The 21029-nt window shown below is 45.6% G+C and overlaps 1 protein-coding gene across 3 annotated transcripts; it reads right to left on the reverse strand.

Annotated features, from left to right (window-relative positions):
* Nucleotides 1-4287: 4287 nt before the first annotated feature.
* Nucleotides 4288-9876, reverse strand: LOC123444039 (CTD small phosphatase-like protein 2). Of its 3 annotated transcripts, XM_045120640.1 has the most exons (8): nt 9704-9876; nt 8862-8948; nt 7682-7869; nt 6917-7017; nt 5997-6102; nt 5305-5787; nt 4882-5219; nt 4288-4696 (listed from the first exon to the last, which is right to left on the reverse strand). In XM_045120640.1, exons 3-8 carry the CDS (start codon nt 7836-7838, stop codon nt 4544-4546), a joined length of 1338 nt encoding a protein of 445 aa, XP_044976575.1. In that variant the 5' UTR covers nt 7839-7869; nt 8862-8948; nt 9704-9876; the 3' UTR covers nt 4288-4543. The 3 variants fall into 3 exon arrangements, with proteins under 3 accessions (XP_044976575.1, XP_044976576.1, XP_044976577.1); XM_045120641.1 differs by lacking the exon at nt 8862-8948 and having other exon boundaries at nt 9704-9862; XM_045120642.1 differs by lacking the exon at nt 8862-8948 and having other exon boundaries at nt 7682-7865; nt 9704-9830.
* Nucleotides 9877-21029: the final 11153 nt, after the last annotated feature.

Consider the following 21029-nt stretch of genomic DNA (forward strand, 5'->3'; position numbering starts at 1 on the left):
TCGAGGAGGGCGGTACGGCTGGTCATACGGAGGGCGCCCGGCAGATACGGGCTCAAAAGCCTCGTCGTCGAATCATGACAGCAGACGCCGGCGTGGGTAACTTTTGTTTTGATCCGGTCGCTCGGTGTCATACCCTTCTTCGGCTGCTAGGACCTTCGTTCATCTGTCATTGAGGGTATCTTGTTCGTATTTGAGTTGCTACTGCTTTGCCTTTAGGCTTTGGCCGGTGGCTATGAGCTGTCGCCTCAACCGTTCGTGATCCACGGGGTTCTCGGGGACGGTGAATTCTTCGGCTTCGAGGTTATCCTCCTCCTCGACCGGGGGGGCTAGTTGTCGTCCTCGGAATCTCTAGGGTCCTCGGAGCCATGTTGATCATCGGTCCTCTCCGGGTCTTCCAGTGGTTACTCGGGGGCTTCGGGGTCGCCGAGGTCCTCTGGGGTGTCGTTTTCCCCGGTGACCATGTTGCCTTCCCTTGTTCGCCTTGGATCAATTGCGTTGTTTCCGGTGCCTCGACGGCTCCTCACGGGATTTGTCACCATTCTTCTTGGGGTGTGGATGCCCTTATCATTAGGGGTGTCCACCATATAAATGTCGTAGGTGGAGGTGGTTGTCCACCGCCCGGTGGTTACAGGGACGGGAGTATCGACATCTTCATCCATGTCTTCTGCCTCCTGAGAGGCGTAGTGCAACATATCAGTTAAATCTTCGACATTGGCTACCAAGTGGGTGGTGGGTGGGCTGCGAAATTCCTCATGACCTGCCTCCAGACCGATCTGAGCGGGGGTCGAGGTCAGGTCGTGCATGATTTTCATTGACTAGATCCGGCCTAGCGCCTCGTTCAAAAGCGAGAGGCTGACCGGATTAATCTGTTGGGGACCTTCGAAGCTGACCTTCGGAGTGTCTGCATAAGGAGTATATTCGGCTGGGGCTGACCTTTGGTCCTCTGGTGCAGTAGTCGGGTCCAAGATTAAAGTTGGACTCTCGGCGGGGATGGACCCGAGGGCGGGGTTGAGCAGGAGGCCAGAAGTTAGAGTTTCGGGATTTCCACACTCATCGGACGAGACCGCAAGCCCAGTAAAGAATAGATCGCCCGGGAGTCGGTGGAGAACTCTAGGTTCTAGAACCTGGTCTCTTGATCGGGGGAAAAACTTACGATCTGTCCAAGATGGCCGGTCGGGTCAGCATGCGGCACAATGCTGCCAAACGCGGAAATCTGTCCAGGGACAAAGGTGTTCCTGTTAAAGATTTCATCACTCATGATTAGGCGAGCCATCAATAATGTGGCGATCTCGCAGCGGAACTCTCAATGGAAGCACCAATGTCGGTGTCAAACCCGGTAGATCTCTGGTACGGGGTCCCGTGGTGTGGATCTTGGATGGATGGGTAACAGGAGACAAAGAGGACAGTGTTTACCCAGGTTCGGGTCCCGAGCTTGATTGTATTGATGTGTATGACGATTACAGATTTGATCTACCTCGAGATTCGATGAGCTAAAACCCTAGATGAGTTCACCTGTCCTCTACGAACTAAACCCCTCGGTTTATATAGACACTATGGGTACCTAGGGTTACATATGATAGCTTCCACTCGGGGATAGATACGTTGATTCTTTCTTCGAGGCTTGAAGGACACACCAAGTCTTCGGAGGTTTCCTCCTCGAACACGGCTCGCCATATGGTTCGGCCTTCCCACGATAGCCACAGAGCAGGCCACTAAGCCGGCCCATGAGAGATGACCGCCGGCCCGAGGACCCCTTCGGACTCCCTCAACGTCCACTGCTTCGATCCATACGTGGCCGCTACTCACCCCTATGGAAGACAAGGAGCCTTATGTTACTGGGTCTACCCATGGGAGATGGTAACTCGGGATATCTACAACCGGTTTGGATGATGGTCCAGTAATAGGACAGGTGTTTAGTCATCTTGTCCTATTTTCACCACTTGTGGCAATTTTTCATGTTTTATTTCCCTCTATATTTTAAGCTTCGAGTGAGCTTGTACTAGTTTGGAGACCTTTCGTACCATTGGTTTAATAAAGTGGCTGCATGCCTCTTTCGATGCACGGGCCGGGGCATTCCTCCTTTAAAAAAAGAGTTTTATGCATATTTGATAGCAAATTTATGAGGGTGTGCAAATAAAGAAGCTGAGATACCCAAAATAAATTGAGATGCATTTACTCCTCGAGCTACTTTTGAGAGATTTGTGCTAAAGAGAAGCTAGTAGGTTCCAAATAGACCTATTGTTGTGTACTTGGTTGGGACTTGAGAAAAAAAGTAGCAACTGGTGATGATTGGTGAAAATTACAACGGATATCCAATTATCATTGCATCTTATCATTTTTCACTCTAGTACATTCTGTAATATGAGTTCATTCCAACTTAGAGTGTTTCTTACATAGTCTGTGCAAGTTTCTGCGGAGGGTTCTGGAGCATTTAGTGGATCTTGAGGTTATGTCTGGGAAAGATCATATTGATGAGAACGGTTTAGTCATGCATGGGGCTACCGGCAAGGGTGTAAACCATGTCGATGGTGATGCCAACGATGATGAGGAACAAGCTAGCCCAGTCATTGGGAATATGAAGCATGGGGTCCCTTGTATTTCCTATACCCCGGAGTAGAAAAGGAAGCCGGATTCTGTACAAAGTGAGTTCAAGGGCCTGGTTGACCATCATACTTCTGAAAGCAATTCGATGACATTTATTACTGGTAGCAATTCGGAGACATATAATAATGATGTCACAACGTCATCATGGACAAAGTTATGGAATGTGGGACACCCGAAGGAAGCGATGAATACTACTCTCTCCTAAACTAATATAAGAGCGTTTAGATCACTATTTTAGTTATCTAAGCAATTTCATATTAGTTTACAGAGAGAGTACATGGCAACTAAATTGTTTGGGAGATCTATACATCGTTGCTTCCTTAATATCATGAAGACAAGTGAGGACAAACTTGATTGGCTGAAGTGCGAACATGAAAATGCAGTAGAAGATATATATATATATATATACATATATCATGCGGTGCACTATTAGTCGTTGGATCTATTATTTCCCTTGAGCTTTGGATGTCCCCATGTGTTGTGCGGTGTGCTCTAAAATTACACAGGGATGTTAATTTCTCTGTATCAATGAATATTTTTGTATCAATGCTAGAGTATATCCTTACAACTTTGGTTGTGTGATTTCTATCATCTATATATTGTGCCCACGTTTAATTTCTATCGTTCCACGGTTTATGTCCATCTTCATGTATGGATATTGCCTTTCAACATTTGCAAATTTTTAGATATGCACAGCCACTGTCCATCTTCATGTATGGATATTGCCTTTCAACATTTGCAAATTTTTAGATATGCACAGCCACTGAGAATTCAAGGAGTTGCGGTGATGGATTATGAAATTGATTTGGACATTTGGACTAGCTCAACAAAGGTGAATCGAATGGGAAAATAACCATCACGTCAGGAATGGCGAATCTTTGAGAACACGAGATGCAAAAGTTGTTTCTTCCTCTGAGCCATGTTACTTATTGATGAAACGTGTGTATCTAGACGTACGAGCCATATTACTTATTGATAAAACATGTGTATCTAGACGTACTTCAGTGCTAAATACATCCATTTAAGCTACAAGTAATATGTATCGGCCAAGTAATATGTATCGGAGTAATAATGGTCTTGTTTTGTTAGACACAGGCGCTAGATAATGGTTGGTGCTCCTGGCTCTGAGTCAAGTTCAGAATGGCTTCAAGTGGCAACTAAGACCTTCCACCAGAAGTTGAAAAAAGCATCGGAATGTCAGAAATGTTTGGTTGTAGATGATGTTGAGCCAGAAGATCGAGTTCACAACATTGCACAAAATACCTCTAGACTCTTGCCTCATTTTAACAATTGCATTGCTGCGTGTTGGAGGAACTGCGGCGAACAATATGGCAGACAGGCGTGACTTTTACATGAAATTTCACCTTTGTAGTAGCTGGATAGCCTAGATCCCCACATCAGACAAAGATAAGTATTCAGAACAATCTCCACGTGCCAGGTATCTAATTTACGTATGAATAGACAAGAGTCAAACATGATAATTTATCTTAGCAGAAGATATCAGACAGTTGTGTTACAAAATCAATTCTGCTCCCTCCGTTCCACAATGTAACTTGCAAATATGTTAGCTTGCAAAAACGTTTTACATTGTAGGACAGAGGGAGTAGTTGACATCATGAAACAGAAAAAACACTGAATAGTAGACAGCTGAACATAGACAATGACAATGTGGCAAAGAAGAAATTTTAGAGAGTTTCGCTTTCATTTCTAACAGTTTTTATGTACAAAATTCTATAACAGTGTTTGAGGATATTTACAATTCACGAGAAATAGCTCTGCCACCAAAATTCTTGATCCTATGAAACCCATGTAAATAAAATTAAGAAAAAGGCAAGTCTCAACTAGCTCGGTCAATGTGTCATGTAAGTTCTTGTCCCTCTATGTGAGTAACCAACAAACTCTTCCTAACACCTGCTGGAAAACCTCAGCCATTATCCTTTTAGTTGCCAAACCTCTTGGCAATTATGGGTCGGACGTCATCAGCAACAGCAAGTGTCTCCAGGAATGGAATCAGCTGAGATAATCCCTCATCAAAGGGGTCATTATACCAGCTCTCTATGGGTATACCATTATTCACTTGCAACTGGAAAACCTGTATACAGCACGCATAATAAGTATCATAAGAAACGAATAGCCAAAGCTTTGAAGAGAAAATGTAATGGTAATCAAGGACAAACTTCCAAACAGAAATGTTTGTTAAGGACACTTTGCAAGCTTTAATCCAACTGTGGCAGTACGAGTGAGAGAAGTGCTGAAAATTTAATAGTAGGAATTTACCTGCGGAGTGTTGTCAATTATGGCAACCTTTGCAAGGTCAACTCCAATAACAGTCAGATCTTTTGTGTAGCCACTTTCCGTAAATACACATGACTCGCGGAAAAAACGCTTCGAGAACAATGTGTTCTCTGGATCAAGCCTGTCAAGCAGCTGGTCTGCATAAACACTTTGGCTGGCTGTGAATATAACAACGTCAAACATCTCAGCCATCTTCTGGAGGAACATATGCAAATGTGGTCTCTTCCTCACATATACCACATGTTCTTTCAGACCAAAGGACACTGGAAAAGAAAAATCTGCATCATCACAGTGCTCCAGAGTTGAATGAACAAGGGTTTCTGCACAGGAAGAATCAATACATTATTCTCAATGGCTAGCAATAAGTTACCAAAGAAAGCAAGTATTTTCATGCTATCAACATACCATCCAAATCAAGCACAAGAGTGACCTTCCTGGCCCCTTGCTCTTTAGATACACAAGCAGCATCTGAGCTCAACTCGGTATAACCAATAAGATTAGGTACATCAGACTCATCCATATATGGATTAAACCACTCTAAAACCTCAGAATGGCTAAAGCACTCCCCACCAAAGTTATTAAAGCACATATCCCCTTGTGATGGGCATGGTTCATTGCCAATGCAACCTTCCACGGTGCTCTCATTAAGTGGAAATACTCCGCATATGCCACTCATGTCTGTCAATGAATCGATGGGTACAAATTCATCACAAAATGTACTGTAGCTAGCCAGGAGACCAGTTGGAACATCAAATAAGAAAGGAAAAGCATCATCAGGATTATAAATATCCAACAGGCTGCAATCCGGGTTTGAGCCCAGGCTTTTCTCATGATCATTGACAGTACAGATATCTTGTGCTGCAGAATTTACATCTTCATCTGCAAACTCTGCAATGCAAATTGTAAGTGAATATACACATGCAAAGGTTAAACCTTGCTTGTGAGCATATCAAATGTGTTCTCTAAAACATTGCATTTGGCGGCTGTGTATTTTTATACGTGCAGACAAATAGACATTGGCCGTGAACAAAAACTTATCACCTAAACTAGCCACATTAGTTACAAAAACTGCTCGAGGGGTAAGGGGTACTCCTTACCTTTATCACCGGTGTTCACTACATTTGACTGAGATTTGCCATCATCATTATTAGATAAAGAATCAGGTTCCAAATTTGGTGGAACCACAGTTTCAGATATTAAATCCTGCATATATCAATATGATAATGTTAGGTTGCAGAGGTTCTTCCAATGAAACTGACAATGGTGATGCTGATATATAGTGTTGGGACTTCAGAAAGAAATTAAGCATGAGATATGACCAAAAAAAGTAACAAAGCAAAGTACTACCAACCTTAACATGCTACATCGAAGTTCAGATCATAATAGCAAATATCAAACAATGGCAACATTCTACAGCCTTCACAAGATATTTGAGGCATTTAAGAATTTAATCATTTAATCTGAACAAGTTTAAGTGGAAGGTGAAATGACAATAGGCAACAGGTAAATTCCATCATCAAAAGTTCTAGTTCGAAATTGCACCCTTTTTCATTTGTCATCGAATTTGGAAATCAACAATGATAACTTGCTGAAAGAAATCATCTGAGCATATTAACAAGAAAACCAAAAAGAAACTTAACATCCATTTACTGTTGTCAGGCAAATCATCAATTGGGATGCAAGGCAGGCTAACATCAAAAGAACATTTAACTTGACCAGGTACCGAACAGTAGTTGAAAGCAATCATCTGAACATATTAACAAGAAAACCAAAAAGAAATTTAACATCCATTGACATGTAAGGCAAGCTAACATCAAAAGAACATTTAACTTGGACAGGTACCGAACAGTAGTCTAAGTGGTAATATTACAAACAACGGAAGCAATGTGATAATTTGGCAGTTGAAATACAAGAGGACACTAGATATTTGTATTGAAATAAAAATGATTAAACACAAGGATAAGTGCACAATATTTTATCACTGAGTCAAATTTGAGATCAGATGATGTTGCAATACCTTCAGCAGAGCAACGGATGTTCCTCCAAGTACAGCATGCAAACCGGAAAATTCTGTAACCCTAATATCCTGGACAGCTAGTTGAGTTATCGGCTCAGGCTCTGAAAAAAAGAAAGAGACCATCAATCCATATGAAATATACACAGGTTCACTAACCTTGAATTATCAACCATGCACAGTGTATTGCTCTACTTTGTTTACAAATATTACATGTAAAAGTGAACAAATCAATAAGACACAACCAACTAATCTAGTTATCTACTGTGAGTTTACAGATAATACTCCCTCCGTTTCTTAAAGATTGAACGAATATCTTTCCCCAACACTTGTCAATCTGCTAATCTCAAGGCAAATTTCCCCCAAATACACCTATTAACTTTGCTCCATGTTAGAATTCATTCACAGTCGTGCTTATAATACTGGTAGAGCGTTTTATGGTTCAACTTTACTGAAGGCACGTCATGACATGTGTGATTTGGTCATACAGTGCCAAATATTTAGAAACATGACTACATGAGTATCTACTGAATATACTGCTAAAGACATACTCGTACATAATTGTCAAAATTCCAGTCAAGGGTACACATTTATCACCAGCATAGAGAACCAATAATGGACATTGGAGCTAACTTGGAAGGTTTCTTATTTGAAACATAGGGAAATATCTACGTTCAATATATTTTAGTCATAAGAGAACAAGACACCTATATTCCATGCACATGCAGTCACCTCTTCTCTTGAAAGAGCAACCATGCAGTCACTTACCATCCTGAGGGTCCTTGTAAGACGAGTTTAACACAAATGCCTGCTCGAACTCATCAACTTGGGAAGGCGAGATTTTCACCGATTTCATGGATTTGATGTCAAACTCACTCCCGAAAATGTCATCATCAAACTTCCTCTTCATTCTCAGTGCTGGCATCTTGATCAGCAGTTCAGACTGCCAAAACTGTCTGCACATCCATTACAGAAGTTACAAAATACGACTTTAAAGAAGGAAGAAAACACTGAGGCCCAACATTCAGAGATATACAAGGAAACAAAACCATAATAGTTTAATGAATACATGCCGTGCCAACATTTTTACCTACCCTGTCGGGTTACTTGGGAAAAAGGGGAAAGAACACTTCTGCCTTCCTTATTCAGCATGGACTACGAAGTGTATAATGTGTACTGATATTAAACAAAAACCTAAACCCATGGTATTTTGCAGAATAAAGTAAGAAAAAAGAGTCATCGAGCTTCTGTGACATATACACACCTAAAGCAAACAGACCTCATCAGTGACTATACTAAGATGGCGCGTAGGTCTGATGTTACTTGGAAGTATTCAAGTAATGCATGTGCAGCAATAGTATTCATCTGACAGCATGTTAGTGACCCAAGCAGCACAGACATGGCACAGTGTCCTCTGGTGAGCTAATATTGTGTACCACTCCAATTCTCCTTTACTTACCCTCCTAGTACATACAAATAGAGCAATGCCAACAATATGTGCGCAACAAACAGATTTAACATAAAAAGCATCCTGTGCTTCCAATTTTTGTCACAATCTTCAGTACAAACAATACGAGAATACCAAAAGGCTAATGCACATTGCAATTTTTCCCACACCATAAAACCTTCAGCATTGTGCAACATTGCTTGTGCCAATTGTGGACAGGATTGATAACATAACCAGAACCCCAAAAGTCCTGCCTCTGAGTTGCTGTCTCACACAGTTTGCACAAGCAAACACATAAACCTAGAAGTGTAACGTACTTGTGTTCTAGTATTAATTACTAATGTTGAGAAGCATCAAAGGTAAGAAAAAAGGATGCATGAGAATAAGAGATTTCAGGACAAAATCATCTGTGTTGCCAACATATACTACAGCAAAAGAATTACTTTTGGAGCTAGGTCGACGGAAAAAGGCTCTAGCAAAATAACAAAGGGCATCCAATACCTAAGTTATGTTTTAGACGGAAGGCTTGGAATGAATCTGACTTTGAATTGATAAAAGCCATAGTCGGTCAAGGAGTACAACACGGATCTACAAAGGCAGCAAAACATCTAGGTTAAGCAACAACAAGGTAAGATGGCGTAAACTAAAACGAGAACCCAAACCCAAAAGGAGAAGAACAAGTAAATTTAGACGGAGGGAAATATTTCCATAAAATTATTTCTTTGACTGGAGGGATGTTCCCACTACTCCAATTGAAGGGGGTAACCAAAGAACAGCTGAAAAAACTGAAATTACAACAAGCAAACCCTACAAGTAGTGACTTGAAAACACTCAGATCGCCGCCGTGCATTAGAACCCGACAAACTGTCGAGTGGAATTAGAGATTTAGCTAGAAATTGCAAGCTGGGTGCGATTCCGGCAGAAAGAACTAGTGCCAAGGTAGCGAAAGCAAAGCAGCAGAGTCCAACCCGACGGAAGAAAAAATAGAAATCCCCAACCAGAAGGAAGGTGGAAGGGTTTCCAGACAAGCATCGCCAACTATCGTACTCTAGCGAGTGCGGAAGAATCAAAATCTCGCGTGTTTCTAGTCGGATTTAGGACCGGGCGCTTCAAATTCCCCAACTTACTTCCCGAAAAATCGACCAAAACCCAAACCCCCCGGCCAGGAGAGGGCGCGGGAATCAACCCCCGCGGCGTCCGCGAGCCGAAAACTCGAGACGAGCCCCCAGCACGCTATACGAAGACGAATTCCTACCGAATCGAGCAGAGCTACTGCCAGCCGCTAAACATCCATCCCTAACCGCGCCGGGGCGAATCCAGGAGAGGAATTCCGCGGAGCTTACCGAGGCGATGCTGGCGCGGGTAGCTCCGGCGCGTCCTCCCTCTCTCCCTCTCTCTCGGCCTCTCCCGGAGGCGGAGGCGGACGGAGGAAGAGAGGAGGGGGGGGGGGGGGGGAGACCGGTGCGCGCAGGCAGGCAGAGAGGAGGGGAAGACGCACCGGAATCACAAGAGGGGAGAGGAGAATTATGAGGGCTCGGTCTCCGATTTGGTATAGCCCGTCTCCACTCGTCTTCGACCGGCTCGCTGGCCGGTGGGCCGCGCGCGCGGTCCGGGCCCACTTGTCATGCCGCCAGAGACAGCTGTGGCCGGCCGTGTCGAGCCCCCCGACTCGATCGCCTTCGTACGCGCCGCGGCTCGCCACCCGCGAGGCTTTTTCTTCAGGTGGATGACGCGCGGGGCCAGGGCGATGCTGGTTCGGGGTGTCAGTGACGGAGGGGCTGCGGTGAGATGTGCGGGTGGGATTACGGCGGTGTGAGAGGAGGGGCTTGCGGCTTGGTGTGGGCTTGTCAGGGCCGACATGTCATAGGGAGGGTTGCGTGTCGGGGTTGGTGAGCAAGGGTCAAAGCCGGGAGGGCACACGGACGGTGCGGATGGAGGGCCGGGGCCGCAGAGGCGGGATCCCAGCCGTTGGGTGCCCGGGTGACTGCGATCTGAGTCATCCTTCTTCTCGCCCGTCGCCTCACCGTCGAGGAAAAGATAGGCGGTGCGCTGCGGCCTGTCGCACTCGCACGCTCACGCGCGCGCACCCGCCCCGCCATTCCGAATGTTTCCCGCCCCGTCGTGAAAAACGCCCACGACTGAATGGGCTGTGAGTGCTATGTTATGTCCTCAATATATTCAACTGATGTCAAAAAAAAATTCTTGAAAAAAATCCAGATTATTATGAACATTCATGAGAAGTATATAAAAACACCTTTATAAACATAATACAAAAATTTACAAGACCTATGAACCACTCAACGGGCCGCTGACGTGTTATTGCCGTCGTTCTTGTACCGGAGCATGCCTCGTCGATGACAGTCGAGAAGTTGTCCCCGTTAAAACGTTGAACCGATGTGAAAAATCTTACACCAAATCTTGTCGTCGTGTACGTACGAGAAAGCCTAACCTCGGTACCTCGAGGAGCTGACAGAAATCTACGCCACGGCTCCCTTTAATCCGCCAGCAGCCCGTAAGAGTGTCTCAAGCTAACTAAAAATTCAATAGTTTTATTCTTTTTGTCACTGGTAGGAAAACTCCTTATAGGATTATGGGATTTTAGAACTAGCAACGTACGTCCAAAACCGAACACGTTCGTTGACTTGTCTAGCCACCAGCGAAGTTGAGGAAAAGAGTGAATGCCCGTGTCTTGTAGACATTAGCGACGTCCTTCCGGTTCAAACGTTGATATAGGGCCTCCCACACTAGCGGTCGTCTTTCCTTTGCTCTACAAACACTCAAAACAAAAAATAGGACGGTGCAGGATGCGCTCCGAGATGAAAATCAGTTTAACGATTTGAGACATGGGGACGTGTTGCCCCTAATATCGGATTTTACTCTCCTATATCGTATGATCACTAATGCGACAACGGGGATTAGGGAGGGAAGCAGATACCAAATCTGCTGGAACCTCAAGACAAAAGGAAAATACACGGCTAGCTGAGCATACAGTGCTCAATTTCGGGGTAGAGTACAAACAGACTAGGAACAACTCGTTTGGAAGTCCAAGGTATCGGGAAACATCAAGATCTTCGCTTGGTTGCTAGGGTAAAAACGCCTGTGGACAAATGACGGCTTGCAAAGGCGGGGTTGGCCTAATAACAGCTATTTCTGTCCTCTATGCATGTGTAACCTGGAGACAGCGCAACATCTTGTATGTGAATGTCCAATCTCGAGAGAAATGTGGAGAAGGTTGTGTTGAAACTATGCCCTAGAGGCAATAAAAAAATAGTTATTATCATATTTCCTTGTTCATGATAATCGTTTATTATTCATGCTATAATTGTATTGATAGGAAACTCAAGTACATGTGTGGATACATAGACAACACTGTGTCCCTAGTGAGCATCTACTGGACTAGCTCGTTGACCATGGCAAAGGTTTCCTAGCCATAGACATGAGTTATCATTTGATAATGGGATCACATCGTTAGGAGAACGTTGTGATGGACAAGACCCAAACCTTAAGCATAGTGTTTGATCTTATCCAATTTACTGTTATTGCTTTCTGCATGTCAACATATCTGTTCCTATGACCATGAGATCATGCAACTCAACGATATCGATTCAATGTCACAACGTAACTAGGTGACTATAAAGATGCTCTACACGTATCTCTGAGGGTATCTGTGGAGTTCGCATGGATCAAGAATGGGATTTGTCACTCCGTCTGACACAGAGGTATCTCGGGGCCCACTCGGTAATAGAACATCACAATAAGCTTGCAAGCAATGTGGCTAAGGAGTTAGTCACGGGATCTTGTATTACGGAATGAGTAAAGAGACTTGCCGGTAATGAGATTGAACTAGGTATGGAGATACCGACAATCGAATCTCAGGCAAGTAATATACCCATGGACAAAGGTAACTGCATACGGGATTACCTGAATCCTTGACATCGTTGGTTTGACTGATATAGATCTTCGTAGAATGTGTGGGAACCAATATGTGCATCGAGGTCCCGCTATTGGTTATTGACCGTAGAGGTTTCTCGATCATGTCTGCATAGTTTTCGAACCCGCAGGGTGTGCACACTTAATGTTCGGTGACGATATAGACATAGTTAAGTTTTACGTTGGTGACCGAATGTTGTTCGGAATCTCAGATGAGATCTTGGATATCATGAGGAGCTTTGGAAGGTTCCGAAAACTTCTAGAGGAGTTCGGAAGTCCACCAAGGGTTCCACCACGTCCCAAGGGTTTGCATGGACTGAGGGGAGGTGTCCTCGCCTTATTGGGTCGGGCGCACAACTCTCTCGAGGCTCATGCAGTTGGAAAAGGTGGAAAGTCCACCTTTGTATAGAAGGGAAGGAGGAGGACTACGATTCCACCTCCTCCCACCTTGATGCGCCCTAGGGCTTGGAGGGGTTGTTCCCCACGCCCTCCACCTATATATAGAGGGGAGGGGCGCCCCAAGAGGACACACCAATCCCTTGGCGCTCCTCTCTCTCCCTAGATCGTTTTCTCCTCCGTTTGCGGTTTTTGTATCCCTCGATGTAGCCCTGTCAGAATAGCACCACCACCGCCGCCACCACGCCATCGTGTTGCCGGAGAACTCAACTACTACTTCACCCACGCTCGCTGGATCAAGGTGGTGAAGGCGTCATCGAGTTGTACGTGTGCTGAACGCGTAGGTGTCGTCCGTTTGGCACTTGATCGGAACGTTCATGATTGGATCGCGGGACGAATCGTGATTGGATCGTGAAGACGTTTGACTACATCAACCATGTTTCTCAACGCTTCTGCTTAGCGATCTACAAGGGTATGTAGATGCACTCCCCCTCACGTAGTTGTTGATCTCCATAGATAGATCTTGGTGAGCATAGGAATTTTTTGTTTCCCATGCGACGTTCCCCAACATGATGAACCACTAGGTTGGATTCATAGGAAGGAAACAAGATCTTGAATTGGTACAATACGTGTTTCCATAGCATGGAGATACATCACCTTATTCCTTCGATAATTTAGCTAAGCACTTGGATTTGTAGTGTCATAATAAAGTTTATCGGCTTGTATGCTTCCCGTGGATTTTTACGTAGGGATACCGGATACATGTGAGTTGGCTATAGTATACTTATGAGACTTTGGTTTAGTCCTTCTCCAAAACCTTGGAGTTGAATAACATAAGTGATGCTGGAGTTGAGTTATACGAGATGGTACTTCCAATGATATTGGATGATTTTGATTGGAGAAGTAGGTAGGACTATTGGCATCTAAGAACTGTTCTCAAGCATAAGATGATAGGCGTTCACTCACATCCTAAGCTCCTTGAAACCCCGAAGCTTTACCGAGCCATAATATGGTCGTATTATGACCATATGACTTGGCTCTAAGTCATTAGACCATGGCAAATACTCCACCCCGACCACCACCAATCATGTCCATGAGGAAGGTGAACATGAAGCACTATATTATGTTGGACCACAAACCCCTTGACAAGCGACCATCCAGAACAAATGCCCGCTCCTCTCACGAATCCCATGAGCAATGTGCTTATGTGATGCTTGGAGAAGTATGTTAATGTTCGCATGGAAGACATACATGTTTACCCAATAGAGAAGGAACACCTTAGTCCTATTTGTATAAGCCCAAGAAGCACCAATTGTCACTCTTCTCAAGCGTGAGGTTTTACCTTGAAGAAGTGGACTCCTCGAAGCACCCTCCAAGCAGGAGAAGACGATCTTACCCAAGCATGATGAAGAACCACCAAGGTTGAGAAGTCACGATGATGAACAAGAAGCAATAGAAGTCAAACACCACTCGTCTACCGGCTACATCAGCTAGACTGTGTCAAGAAGCATCGACGTTCAAGCACGATGAAGCCTTTAGACATCAAGAGAAATTAAAGAGCCCCTTTTTGGTCCAATCAAGGACGTGAGTCATGACTGGATCATGGTGATACCCGTGTCAAAGGTGGTTCACCCCACTTGCCAAACCTCAGACCTTGGGGATTGGATGGTTGGTCTATACTTTTGGGTAGCCAACTCACCTGTTTTAAACACCAAATATGCAAGCTTAGTCTTAGGGACGAGACTCAACCTAGACGTATTGACAAGTAGCTACGACGAGGCTAGAAGACCAAGCATCTGAAGACACGTCGGAAACGTGCGTCTGTTGTTGGAAATATGCCCTAGAGGCAATAATAAAATGGTTATTATCATATTTCCTTGTTCATGATAATCGTCTATTGTTCATGCTATAATTGTATTAACACGAAACAGTAATACATGTGTGAATAAATAGATCAAAGTGTGTCCCTAGCAAGCCTCTAGTTGGCTAGCTCGTTAGTCAATAGATGATCATGGTTTCCTGGTCATGGGCATTAGATGTCATTGATAACGGGATCACACCATTGGGAGAATGATGTGATGGACAAGACCCAATCCTAAGCATAGCACTAGATCGTATTGTTCGTATGCTAAAGCTTTTCTAATGTCAAGTGTCTTTTCCTTCGACCGTGAGATTGTGCAACTCCCGGATACCGTAGGAGTGCTTTTGGTGTATCAAACGTCACAATGTAACTGGGTGACTATAAAGGTGCACTACGGGTACCTCTGAAAGTGTCTGTTGGGTTGGTATGAATCGAGATCGGGATTTGTCACTCCGTGTGACGGATAGGTATCTCTGGGCCCACTCAGTAGAACATCATCATGAGCTCAATGTAACTAAGGAGTTAGTCACACGATGACGTGCTACGGAACGAGTAAAGAGACTTACCGGTAACGAGATTGAACAAGGTATAGGTATACCGACGATCGAATCTCGGGCAAGTTCCATACCGACAGACAAAGGGAATTGTATACGGGATTGATTGAATCCGTGACATCGTTGTTCATCCGATGAGATCATCGTGGAGCAAGTGGGAGCCACCATGGGTATCGAGACCCCGCTGATGGTTATTGGGCGGAGAGGTGTCTCGATCATGTCTACCTGTGTCCCGAACCCGTAGGGTCTACACACTTAAGGTTCGATGACGCTAGGGTTATAGGGAATTGTTATACGAGGTTATCGAAAGTTGTTCGGAGTCCCATATGGGATCCCGGACGTCACGAGGAGCTTCGGAATGGTCCGGAGGTAAAGACTGATATATAGGACGGATAGTTTCGGACACCGGAAGTGTTTCGGGCGTCACCGGTAACGTACCGGGACCACCGGAGGTGGCCCCGGGGGTCCACCAGAAGGGGGCAATGACCCCAGGAGGCTAGATGGGCCAAGTGCGGGAGGGAACCAGCCCCTAGGTGGGCTGGTGTGCCCCCCCCCTCAACCCATGGCGCAAGAAGAAGGGAGAGGGGGGAACCCTAGCGCAGGTGGGCCTAAGGCCCACCAGAAGGGTGCGCCACCCCCTCCCCCCTTGGCCGCCGCACCTCCCCCCATCTAGGGCTGCCGCCCCTCCCAGGATAGGGAAACCCTCAAGGGGGCGCAGCCCCTCCCTCCCCTTATGTATAGTGGGCACTTTTGGGCTTTTGGAGACACAGTTTTCCCTCTCCCTCGGCGCAACCCTGCTCTTCTTTCTCCTCCTCTCTACCGGTGCTTGGCGAAGCCCTGCTGGGAGACCTCGTCTCTCCATCGACACCACGCCGTCGTGCTGCCGGAGATCTTCCCCAACCTCTCCCTCCTCCTTGCTGGATCAAGGTGCGGGAGACGTCACCGGGCTGCACGTGTGTTGAACGCGGAGGTGCCGTGGTTCGACAGTAGATCGGAATCACATCGCGATCTGAATCGCCGTGAGTACGACTCCATCAACCGCGTTCTAGCAACGCTTCCGCTTAGCAATCTTCAAAGGTATGAAGATGCACTCACCCCTTCCTTCGTTGCTGGTCTCTCCATAGGAAGATCTGAATATGCGTAGGACATTTTTTGAATTTATGCTACGTTACCCAACAGTGGCATCCGAGCTAGGTTTTCTATGCGTAGATTCTATGCACGAGTAGAACACAAAAGGTTGTGGGCGATGATTTGTCAATTTCTTGCTGCTACTAGTCTTATTCTTTTCCGGCGGTATTGTGGGATGAAGCGGCCCGGACCGACCTTACACGTACGCTTACGTGAGACTGGTTCCACCGACAGACATGCACACCGTGCATAAAGGTGGCTAGCGGGTGTCTGTCTCTCCCACTCTAGTCGGATTGGATTTGATGAAAAGGGTCCTTACGAAGGGTAAATAGCTTTGGCATATCATTGTTGTGGCTGTCACGTAGGTAAGAAGGCGTTCTTGCTAGAAACCCAAATCAGCCACGTAAAACTTGCAACAACAATTAGAGGACGTCTAACTTGTTTTTGCAGGGTTTGACATGTGATGTGATATGGTCAAAGTTGTGATGTTGCATGTATGATGTATGAGATGATCATGTTATTGTAATAGGTTTCACGACTTGCATGTCGATGAGTATGACAACCGGCAGGAGCCATAGGAGTTGTCTTAATTTATTGTATGAGATGCAACGCCATGTGCTTACTACTTTTACTTCATTGCTAACGGTTAGCTATAGTGGTAGTGTAGTAGTAGTTGGCGTGACGACTTCACGGAGACACGATGATGGAGATCATGGTGTCACGCCGGTGACGATGATGATCATGCGATTCCTGAAGATGGAGATCGAAAGAGCAAAGATGATAATGGCCATATCATGTCACTATATGATTGCATTGTGATGTTTATCATGGTTTTCATCTTATTGCTTAGAACGACGGTAGCATAATAAGATGATCCCTCTTAAAATTTCGAGAACGTATTCCCCTAAGTGTGCACCGTTGCGAAGGATCGTTGTCTTGAAGCACCACATGATGATCGGGTGTGATAGATTCTAACGTTCGCATACAACGGGTGTAAGCCAGATTTACACACGCGAAACACCTGGGTTGACTCGACGAGCTTAGCATGTACAGACATGACCTCGAATACAAGAGACCGAAAGGTCGAACATGAGTCGTATGGTTGAATACGATCAGCATGAAGTTGCTCACCATGGTGACTAGTCCGTCTCACGTGATGATCGGACACGGGTTAGTCAACATGGATCATGTATCACTTAGATGACTAGAGGGATGTCGATTTAAGTGGGAGTTCATACTTAATTTGATTAAATGAACTTAGTTGTCATGAATTTAGTCTAAAAGTTCTCTTTATAGATATTGTAGATGGCCAACGTCAACCTCAATTTCAACGCATTCCTAGAGAAAAACAAGCTGAAAGATGATGGTAGCAACTATGCGGACTGGGTTCGCAACTTGAAGCTCATCCTTGAAGCAGCTAAAAAGGCTTATGTCCTTGATGCGCCGTTAGGTGACCCTCCCGCTCCCGCAGCAGCCCAGGACATTCTGAACGTCTGGCAAACGCGGAGTGATGACTACTCTCTGGTTAGGTGTGGCATGTTATACAGTTTGGAAACGGGGCTCCAAAGGCATTTTGAGCAACACGGTGCATATGAGATGTTCGAGGAGCTAAAACTAGTTTTTCAAGCTCATGCCCGTGTCGAGAGATATGAAGTCTCCAACAAGTTCTTTAGCTGTAAGATGGAGGAGAATAGTTTTGTCAGTGAGCGCATACTCAAAATGTCTAGGTTACACGGTCGTCTGACTTCACTTGGAGTCGAACTTCTGGATGATGCTATAATTGACAGAATCCTCCAGTCTCTCCCACCAAGCTATAAAGGTTTTGTGCTGAACTAGAACATGCAAGGGATGGAGAAGACCATTCCCGATTTGTACTTGATGCTCAAGTCTGCAGAAGTAGAAATCAAGAAAGAGCATCAAGTGTTGATGGTCAGCAAGACCACTAGTTTCAAGAAGGGCAAGGGTAAGAAGAACTTCAAGAAAGACGGCAAAGCTGTTGCCGCGCCCGGCAAGCCAGATGTCGGGAAGAAGAAAAAGAATGGACCCAAGCCTAAGACTGAGTGCTTCTATTGCAAGGGAAAGGGTCACTAGAAGCGGAACTGCCCCAAATACTTAGCGGACAAGAAGGCCGGCAACGTTAAAGGTATATGTGATATACATGTTATTGATGTGTACCTTACCAGTGCTCGTAGTAGCTCCTGGGTATTTGATACCGGTGTTGTTGCTCACATTTGCAACTCAAAGAAGGAACTGCGGAATAAGCGGAGACTGGCCAAGGACGAGGTGACGATGCGCGTCGGGAATGGCTCCAAGGTCGATGTGATCGCCGTCGGCACGCTACTGAAAGGATCGATATGGTTGACTAGAGGGGGGTGAATAGGCAACGACCACTTTTTAATTAATCTTAACAAGTTAGGGTAAGCAACATACGGGTTCACTGAAATAGCAACAAAGAGGTGAACCTGTATGATGCTAACTACAAGAACAACTAAGACAAGTAAGAGATACACACCAACATAAGCGTACACGAAGTAAAGGTTAGAGATAACCACAAGTGTAACCAATGAAGACGAGGATGTGTTACCGAAGTTCCTTCCCTTTGACAGGAAGTACGTCTCCGTTGGAGCGGTGTGGAGGCACAATGCTCCCCAATAAGCCACTAGGGCCACCGTATTCTCCGCACGCCCTCACACGATGCAAGGTACTGTGATTCCACTATAGGTGCCCTTGAAGGCGGCGACTGAACCTTTACAAACAAGGTTGGGGCAAACTCTACACAAAGCTTGGAGGCTCCCAACAAGACCACGAAGCTTCACCACAATGGAATGTGGCTCCGAGGTGACCTCAACCTTCTAGGGTGCTCAAACACCCAAGAGTAACAAGATCGGCAAGGGATTGGTGGGGGAATCAACTTTTCTCTTGGTAGAAGTGTAGATCTAGGCCTTCTCAACCAATCCCTAAAGAATCAACAAGTTTGATTGGCTAGGGAGAGAGATCGGGCACTTTTGAGCTTAGGGAGCAACAATGGAGCTTGGGAGGGTCAAAGGTAGGGTTCTACAGCAAGAAGAACCCCTTATATAGTGGAGGGGGGAATCCAACCGTTTTCCCACTCACAACCCGAGCCTAGCGGTACTACCGCTGTCTGGAGCCGTACTACCGCTAGCACTCCAGCGGTACTACCGCTGGCTGCAGCGGTACTACCGTTGGCACTCCAGCGGTACTACCGCTGGCTGCAGCGGTACTAAGCTCCTGGAGCGGTACTACCGCTGACCAGGGGTCGTACTACCGCCACCACAGCGGTACTACCGCCAGCTCCAGCGGTACCACCGCTAGGCACAGCGGTACTACCGCTGAGAGACATTTTGCTTGGATGAGATAAACCAGAGGCGGGAGCCACTGCAAAGTTGCAGGTAAAGGGAAAGGAGATAAAGTGTGTGCGTGCAAAATTGATTCCACCCAAACCTTTCCACTACGGGTCCCCTCTTAATAGTACGACGTTCCTATGACTCAAAGAAGGAGAAACGTAGAGTACACCGTGCTTCTGTTCCATGGAAGGGGGCGAGTCGTCTTGTGCCGTTGACATGTGTTATCTGAAATCTTAACACACATGATTAGTCCTTTGCGGTACTGTCATCAATCACTAAAATTACTTAGGCATAAAATATGCCCTACCAATCTCCCCCTTTTGGGTGGATTGATGACAATACCGGATTTGCACAGTGAATAGCATGTGAACATAAAGATAGTGGTATAGAAAATTAAGGAGCATATGACTCACATCATATGATAGAAATAAATCTCACACTAGTTCAAGTCTCACATCACACAAAGCAAAGATAGCAAATAAGAGCAAACCAAGGTCAAAGCAAACACGATAAGATAAGCAAAGCTCAAATCTCAAATCCAGCTCCTAGACTCTCTCCCCCTTTGGCACAAGACACCAAAAAGGGGCACACCTAATGACACAGGTGGTCACTCCTCGTCCTCATCAGCCCCAGACTCGTCCGTGGCATTCGGATCGTCCTGCTCCTCCTCATTGACCTCCTCAGACGCCTCCTCCTCTGCATCAGACCACTCATAACCTTGAGCCCGCATCCAATCAGACTCTGGAGTGATGTCGTCCTCTGAGCCGCTGGAGATATCAACATCAAGTGTCCTCAGGACACGCTTGTGCCTCTGACGGTTCTCCTTCTGGGCCACATGAGACTGATACTGTCCCTTGGCCTGCATACAGAAGAGAGTCTTCATTTTATCCTTCAGTTTCACTGTCCAAGATGGCATAGCAGAAGAGTGGGACTGAGAAGCGGGGCCTCTTTCAACAGCAGTCTCTGTGTCAGTGTGCATGTGCTGAGACGAAGTGGATGGGTTGACCCATTTGTCTTTGATGCGGAGCTTGATAGGATCGTTCACAAAGTAATGAGCCTGAATAGGGAACTCATCGATCAAATAGACTTCGTGCCACCTCTTACGAATATAGGCAAACAAGTAGGGCCCGTAGATGGGAACCTTGCGGTTCATGATGCAGTTCCAGAGCTCATTGAACATCACGTCGGAAATATCGAGAGGGGCAGATTCCTTAGTCTTAGCCTCCTCACAAAGCAGAAGCATGTCAGCTAGATAACCATGCACCTCGTCAAAGTTGCCAATGCGAGGAAAGAGAGTGTTGCGGAAGATCCGATGCATGATATCCAGATGCTTGGGGAGCACACCTTTCTTCACATAAAGTTGTTGCAGCCTGTCCTTGGGGTGGCAGTAGATGAAGATTGAGCATGAGGACGCAACCCAAGAGGATTGTCAGCT

Source organism: Hordeum vulgare, chromosome 3H, assembly GCF_904849725.1.
Source record: "Hordeum vulgare subsp. vulgare chromosome 3H, MorexV3_pseudomolecules_assembly, whole genome shotgun sequence".
Taxonomy (NCBI): domain Eukaryota; kingdom Viridiplantae; phylum Streptophyta; class Magnoliopsida; order Poales; family Poaceae; genus Hordeum; species Hordeum vulgare.